Source organism: Canis lupus, chromosome 24, assembly GCF_011100685.1.
Source record: "Canis lupus familiaris isolate Mischka breed German Shepherd chromosome 24, alternate assembly UU_Cfam_GSD_1.0, whole genome shotgun sequence".
Taxonomy (NCBI): domain Eukaryota; kingdom Metazoa; phylum Chordata; class Mammalia; order Carnivora; family Canidae; genus Canis; species Canis lupus.
Window position 1 is genome coordinate 26,509,091 of NC_049245.1, and position 8,141 is coordinate 26,517,231.

Below are 8,141 nucleotides of genomic sequence, written 5' to 3' on the forward strand. Positions count from 1 at the left end.
CCATCACAGTCTCTTTTTTGCAGTCATGGGGACTCTCTGTTGAAAGTTGAACTCACCTCCAGCAGTTTCTCCAGAAAGAAACTATTGGTTCTTAAAACTGGGAGTTTCAAGGCACAGCTGGGTTCAGAGGCTCAAAAGGTCTTCAGGGCTCTGTCTCAGTCTCCTGGGTTTCCTGTGAGCGTTGGCCTCCTTTGTAGGCCCTCGCCACGTGTCTAGGAGGTGGCTGCAGCAGTCCCAGCTGCATCCTCATTGCTCATGATTCACAAGCAAGAGAAGCCATCTCTCTGCCTATGCTCACTTTCCAGGTCTCCTGGAAGGCCTCTGGCTTGACCACATGCTTACACCTTGCCCCACAGGTGGGAAGGAGCAGTGGGTACCATTTCTGGCCAGGCCACGTTTAAGTGGCCACACCTGTGGCCACAGTGAATGAGACTCCCCCCTAGAACTACATGGGACAGAGAAAGGGCAGAACTGCCAGACAGAGACAGCTGATGCCCAGTGAGATCCAGTGAGAACTCACAGAATTGATAGAAGAGTGGTGGCTTTCAGTGTGATGCCAACATAGATGTCACTGTCAGCCAGAAAGCTCTGCACTTTTGGAACCCTGAAAAGGATGGAGTCTTCCCAGCAGTGGCCTAGAAGTTCTGGACCCTTTTGGAAAACTCTGTCTGAAGCTGCCAGAGTAAATAATTAACTCGGGCAAGTGTATATTATACCTACTCTCAACACCTTGGGAGACAGGCTCGTAGAACTAACTTTGCAGTTTCTGCCCTGTATTTTTTTAACCTTGGGAGTAGTTCACAGTTGAATTGGGTGGCAGGGTGTTTTTTACTTAACGAGCCCTCCTGGAGAGATTGCTGTGTGGTGGGCAGGGTGATGGTATAAACACAGTTTTGAGACGTATACCATCTCAGGGGAGAGACAGCCGGACACACAAAGAGCCGCAGACCAGCCAGTGGGAAGGGCCTGTAGTCGTGCTGAATTGTGTCTGGAATAAGCTCCGAGGCTGTTCTCTGTAATCACCGTTCTCTTGCCTGCCAGGCACGTCCCGGACACTGTGTCTTCATTCGCCTGTTGAGCCCACATGAAGGGCCTCCCCCACTGCCTGTTTCAGCTAGCCCTGTCCTCTCAAGGTCAGGGCTAGCTCCACCTCTGCGAGGTCTCAGACCCCACCCTGCCCAGGGCCTGGGATAAAGGCACACCTGGTCTGAATGTGGCCCACCTTTCGTGTCCCTAAGCCTGTGTCCTGCGCTATAGAAGGAGGGCATGCATACCCAACCCAGAGTTCCTGAGGATCTATGCACGTAGCACTGTGGTTTTCTTTCCCTGGACCACTTGAGAGGAAAGAGTGGTTTCAGTCTGTATGGAATGGTGCTTTGTTCTGATTTATCAGACTAAATCCACACTCAACTGTATAGTGGAAATCATAAAATTCTGAGTGCTTTCCCTGCCGGAAGGGATTTGATGCATTGTGGCACAGATTCGATTATTTGAATCTGATGAATAGCAGCAATTTTCTGGCCTCATAAGCAGCTGTGGAACTACTTCATTATTAATGAGGCCTGTGTCCACAGAGGACTGGCGCCTCCACAGAGCCAGGAACCACCTGGGGGGGGGGGGGGGGGGAGGTTTTCTTTTACTCCTGACGGCGTGATTGCTGAAGAAACTTAAAACTTGCTTCAGATGAGGCTCAGAGTTCCCAGATTTAAAGGTGGGGCTCTAGTACTAGGAGTCTGCCTAGCTTGTACCAACAACATGCATTTGAAGAGTAATTAAAAGGCAGCCATCACTCAGTCGTTCCTGCTAGCTAAAATTTTGGAGCTATAGCTCTTCGTGACTAGGACCCCACCCAGCATCTGAATCATGTGTTTAAGAGCTGCTTTTGCTTCCCTGTAGCTTGGGGGGAACTTGGCTGCACCCTACTGGATCAGTCACTGAGACTTAGCCTCAGTTTCCTTGCTTTGTAAAATGGACTTACAGTGGTTGGCTCATTAGGGTGATGGAAGCTTAGTGAGTGGGTGTTTGGTGCGCGTCGCTAGGCGTGTGTTCTCTTCATTACCCCGCGGTGTCTGGCACAGAACCTGTACGCACTGGGTACATGTAAGTAGGGGGAGTTCTGGGAGCCTTGGCAGAGCAGGAAAAGGAACAAAGCATGTGGCCAGTACTGGCGGGCCGGTAGCTTGGAGTGACAAAGTGGGCTGCACGAGCGGGCATGCCAGGAGGCAGGGCCAGCACTGAGTGGAGTGACCCTGGAGGCCACCAGGAAGCTCTTGGAATTTGCCTCCTACGAAGAGGAGGACCAGGAACACATTTAAGGCAGAAGACAGACATGGTCAGGACTGTTGTTTTATTTTTTTATTTTTTTATTTTTTTTTAAAGATTTTATTTATTTATTCATAGAGACAGAGAGAGAGAGAGAGGCAGAGACACAGGCAGAGGGAGAAGCAGGCTCCATACAGGGAACCCAATGTGGGACTCGATCCCGGGACTCCAGGACCACACCCTGGGCCAAAGGCAGGCGCTAAACCGCTGCGCCACCCAGGGATCCCAGGACTGTTGTTTTAGACTAGACCAACATCTATCTGCGCGGTGGATGGTGGGAAGAACGTGTTGGGGGCTGACACGGTGAGGGGGCAGGCGGGAGGCCATGGGGTCTGGCCTGGTGCAGTACTGTCTGTCCAGAAGGACCGGGCCGAGTCGAGAGCCCCTGGGAAAGTAGAATGTGCAGGGCCTGGGGGTGCACTGGAAATGGGGGCACGAGGGAATGGTGAGAACCCAGAAGTGACTTGGAGGTTTCTAGCTTGGGTAACTGGATGAGTGATGATGATGCCAAAAACTGAGGTGGGAAAGGGAGGAGGAGTTCTGGGGTGAGGAGGAGACCGATAATACATTCAGATGACTCGATGGCTGTAATATGTACACACACCCACAGAGAGCTACTTTCAGCCATAAAGAACAAAGCCGGCACGAGGAGCCCTGACCCACTCTCCTGACTCCTGTCAGAAATTCAGTCACAAACTAGGGGTCTGAGTGACCCATCAGCAGAATCTAGAACAAGCTGTTCTTGTTGTTCTCCTGTCAACTGTGCAGCCTGTGGGTCTAGGAGCTGCTAAATAGAGGGTGGACTTCACAGTTAACTCGTTCTTGGTCCCCAGCCCTGAGGTCCCTAGGACACACAGGACAGACTCATCCTGCCTCTGCTGCTCACCCCCTGACTCTTTAGTCAAGTCACATAACCTCTCTGAGTGTTTCTTCGTTCATCTGTACAGTGGGACTTGTCATGGCACTTTGCGAGGCTAAAATAAGATGTGTCCATGCCACATAGCCCAGGGCCTGGCACACTGTAAATAACAGTAGCAGCTGTTGTGGCTCTTGTTATTATTACTGGTGACTATGACTAGCCATACTTTAGGGAATGTGTATTGGGTTTGAAATCTTCTTGTGTCCTCTGTGCCCATGGGAAAACTGAGACCTAGTCCTAAGTGTTTTTTATATGTACATACATATATATGTATGTGTATGTGTATATATTTATATTTGTAGATATTTATTTATTTAAGTAATCTCCACACCCGGTGTGGGGCTCAAACTCACAACCCCAGGATCAAGAGTCACATGCTTCACTGACTAAACCAGCCAGGTGCCCTTAAGTATTCTATTTTCATGACGATAAATAAGAGTGAATTTCCCATAACCTCAATCCCAAGATGTTGCTTGGTCTTCCATTTCCTCCCTCCCTCCCTCCCTCCCTCCCTCCCTCCCTCCCTTCCTTCTTTCCTTCCTTCCTTCCTTCCTTCCGTCCGTCATTCACAATTGAAACTGTCCCAAGGAGCTCACAAGCTAGTAGGGGAGACCAACACAAGAACATTTAACTGTGGTAATGTGTGATGTGGCACTGTGCAGTTCCTCAGTACTGGAGGTAGGGGTGGAGGAAGGGATGTGCCCTGTTGGAGATAGAGGAGCAGGGAAGGAAGGCTAGGTGGCAAGCAGAAGTGTGTTAGGCTGGGCCAAACCACAGGGAGGGGTTTGCTGGGTGGTTAAGAAGGGTATTTCTCTTGTTAGGGGTGACCAGTGGAAGCCCTGGCGCCTGACCCAGTGTGGTCTGGAGAAAAGCCCAGAAGAAGCTGGAAATGTGGCCTCCTTAGATGCCATGCCATGTGTGGGGCATTAGGCTGTGGGAGATGGAGAGCCCCTGGAAGGTTTAAGGTGAGGGTATCTGCACGAGACATGGCATAGAGCAGGGAGGTTGGTTAGCAGTGGAAGAACTGAAGTTGGGACGTGGGTGCTAGAGAGAGTGACCATGTCAAGAGGTAGAAGGGGTCGAATCATCGGGATGTGGTGACTGGACAGTTGGGAGGAGAGAGTAGTGGGGTCCTGGGACAGTGGGGAGAAGGACCTGGCCTACTAGAGAAGGCGCCATGCTTGGTCTGGGATAGTGGAGTTGGAGGTACCTGGGAGAGGCCAGTCCCTGGCAGCTGACAGCTGGATCAGGAAAAGGTCTCAGGAGAGAGGTCTGGGAGGGACCAGAATGAATGAGGCCCCTAAGAAAGGGTTGGTGGAATGAGGGAAGCACTGTGGCTGGCGGGTGGTTGTCACCATCCCTGTGGATTCTGCACCGGGGCCTACTGAAACCAGAGGGGGCACCTAGCTTTTGAGTTTAGAGGGTTGGGAGCTCTGGAGATCCTGGCAGGCTTGGCAAGTTCCCTGTGCGTAAACCATTCACCCAATCAGGGCCTGTTTGTCTAGGGCACTGGGAGACTGACCAGTTAGTTTCCCCGGCCTCGTAGGTAGTGCGCTGGGGACAGTTTCCAGTTCCCAAGGTCTCCAGAGACCGTGCCCTATGATTTGCCTTCAACACTAGCCTTGCTGCTCCACTCTGCAGCCCTCAGCCTGTGCACTTGACACGCTGGCTCCTCTGAGGTTTGGTTTTGTTTGTTTGTCTTTCTAATGGGCTTTCTTCTTTTTTTCTCTCTTCCTTTTTTTTTTTTTTCTTTCCCTTCTTTGGCCAAGTTTAAAGTATCCGTGCAAGTTGACAGGCTGGGGGAGCCCAATGCTTCCATTAGGGAGCTGGCTGGGGAGGGGCTGGCCCCCTTGTTATCTTGGGAGGATCATCTGTGGGTACTGGGACTGGGCTGGGCCTTTCCCCCTAGTGTCTCGGCTGGCAGGGTGGAGTGGAGGCAGTGATGGCTGATAAGAGGGAGCTGAGACCTCTAGAGTAGGCCCCACTAAGGTGTGGGCCGCCCTTCCCAGCCCCAGCCACACCTCCTTGGTCAGCCCAAGGCTTGAGGCACAGGCCAGGGAGGGATAGAGAGCAAAGCAAGCTGGAAGCTAGGAGTTGGCCAGTTAAACCGAGGAAATAATTTTCTCTTCCAGAAATGTGCTCCTTCTTAGTATTCTTAGTCTGCTTTATATTTTCCCATTTTTAATAAAAGGACACAGGTACTGAGAAACGTTTTGTGTTTCTGTCATGCTGGGGCTGTGGGGGAATGTGGGCACTTGAATAAAGGGTCAGCCACCGCCCAGTCCATTTCTTCTACCAGGAGATTAGGGGCTGGCATTGCCAGGCCTTTAATGTTTTCCGGAAAAGCTAGGAGTCCAGGTTGAATGGGAAATTACCAGTTGGCTCAAATTCTTAAAGATAAATGCTGGAAGCCAAGTGAAGTCCACCTGTGGCCAGAGGAGGCCCGGGGACTGTGGTCAGTGTTCTCCAGGCCAGACACACCTCACTGTAACATCCTGCCCGACCAAGGCACACTGGGACTTATCTCCCGAGGGAGGAGGGAGCACTACAAGACTGAGTCGCTTCCAGATTCATCTCTGACATGAGCCTTTGTGGCTGTGGCACACGGAGTCCCTTCCCCGGAGTCCACTGTCTTCACCCGTGCAGTGAAGGCCAGGGCTGGGTCTATGGTTTTCAACCTTTTTTTTTTTTTTTTTTAAAGCGGTAGAGCCTTTGTATAAACCAAATCTTATAGGGAACGGGACACATATAAAAACTGGGGCTGCCTGGGTTGTAGGGAGAGTCTGGAGTTCTGCCCCAAGGCTGCCCTCTGCCCTCCCCGACGGCTGCCTCTGCCAGGCCCCACGGAACAGTGTAGTGGTTGCCCACCTGCGGGCCAGCGCTCTCTACCCCTCCGAGCCCTGGCATGCTCTGCGTTGAGTGGGAGGAAGAGGACCACAGGGCCAGAAGGAGAGCGAGCTGCAGTGGGTCTGCCCCGCAGCTGGCACCTCACCCCCTGGTACGTGGGGATGTAGGCATTGCCAGGAGCCAGCCCCTGGGCGGCCTCCTCGCATCAGCCCTCCATAGCATACATCACTATTTCCATTTCACAGGTGGGTAAACCAAGGCACAAGAAGAGGAAGTGAGTTGTCCACAGTTCACTTGGCTGGCATGTGGAGGAGCCTAAATTCTACCCAGGCCCCCAAGGCTCCAAAGGCTTCTTCCTGCTCTGGAGCATCTTCTTTTGTTCTTCACGCAGAACCACCCTGCTCCCCGGGTTGGGGGCTGGGGCAGCCCCTCAGGTCTGAGGCTCCTGGGTCGCAGCGATGATGGTTCCCATCCCCAGTGTTTCTGGGCCAGTGTGCTTTAGTTTGTAAAGCTCCTTTCAGACATGACCTTGTTTTGCTGGTGTCAGACTTGACTTGTCTAAATAGGACTCTCCTTTCTATTGCTACGCAGGAGGCAGAGCCCTCTGAGCCCAGAAGTGCGGAGGTGACGAGGAAGCCTAAGACTGCTGCTCTTTCCGCCAGCAAGAGGCCCAAGAAGGAGGCAAAGAAGAAGCGGTAGAAGAGGAGGCCTGTAGAGCCAGGCGGGCGAGGCAGGGGCCTCGGCGGGGAGCCCTCCTGGGACTCAACGTCCTGTTCCCTCCGACGTCCCAGGATCAGGGCTGAGGTGGCTGGGCCACTCTCTGACCACAGAGATCTGGACAATCATGACAGTCCCCAGGCCCCAGCTGGGCAGCCTACCACTTCCCCTTCCTTCTGCTTCCGAGACAGTTTAGAGCCACAGGGACTAAACCCTGTGTGCAGAGGCTGTGCAAGAAGTCTGTCTGTCCAGAAGTTGGGTCAGCTCCGAGTGACATTTCCATACTTAATCATTGTGTCCAACCTTCAGACCCACACCTTGTGGATTTACATTGCATTTTAGAGTCGTGATCTCATGCTGACACACACTGCCCCTCCCATCACTTGTGCACCACAGATCTGCTAATCAGTCACCTTTGTCTCTGCCATACAGATGGGGTCAGGCCAGGCCTTCCCTGTTTGTTTAGGTCAGGACGCCATGGCTACTGCGATATCAGTGGTCTCACAAGCATGACAGCCAGGTCTGAGGATGCCTGGTGGCAGAGCCAGCAGGCAGGCTGGCCGGCCAGGGTTTGCCTGGTTCTCCTCTGGCAGACAGAAGGGATTTGGCTACACGAGTGCATGTTCTTGGGCTCAAACTTTCTTAGCCTCTGAAATGGGGGGCTTGTCAGTCTCAGAACAACCTCTTTTCAGCCCATCATGGCGTATTCAGTGTGTGCCTTTTGGCTTCATCTGTACACGTCCCCTTTCCCCTCAATTCTTTTAACACCATAACAGTGAGGAAAAGTCATCTGGGCAAGTAAATGTCAATAAACTGCCTCACATGCTGAACCTCCTGTGTGTTGCCTACTGCTTAGCAAAAGAGGTATCCTGGGTCCCTTGCCCTGGGTGCAGGGAAGGGGCTCACCCCCATAGAAGTGGGGTAGTGGGGCTGAGGAGGTTCAGAGCAGTGCTGTAGGCCAAGCCATTCTGGGACAGGTTTCAGGAAGGGTCCAGCCAACTGCTTCATGTGGCCCTTAGTCACTGGAAACACTCGTGAATGTCCATGCGTGTGTGAGAGTTTCCACCAAGGCTGGGCCCCACTCATTCCCCATTTCCCATTGCCAGAGGAGGACTCTGCTCATTCTCCAAGCAGCTTGAAAAAAAACCAACTAGACGGCCTCACGTGGCGTGGGGCGGGTCACGCAGGTCCAGTCACGTGCCCCGAATCAGCTGCCAAGGAAAAGCCTCAAGCTCCGGTAACTCTGATTTGCCAGGCTGCTTTCCAGTTTGCCGAACACTTTCCCAAATATCACAATGAGTGAGGGGCCTGTATCACTTCCACTTTAGAGATGGGA

At 52.5% G+C, this 8,141-nt stretch overlaps 1 protein-coding gene across 3 annotated transcripts in view; it reads left to right on the forward strand.

Annotated features, from left to right (window-relative positions):
- MANBAL (mannosidase beta like) overlaps positions 1–7,635 on the forward strand; it is a 25,615-nt gene extending 17,980 nt beyond the window's left edge. For all 3 annotated transcript variants that reach the window (XM_038572267.1, XM_038572269.1, XM_038572268.1), the window contains one exon: positions 6,680–7,635. In XM_038572267.1, the coding sequence (XP_038428195.1) occupies positions 6,680–6,787 (108 nt within the window). In that variant the 3' untranslated portion in view covers positions 6,788–7,635. The remainder of the gene's footprint in view (positions 1–6,679) is intronic.
- Positions 7,636–8,141: the final 506 nt, after the last annotated feature.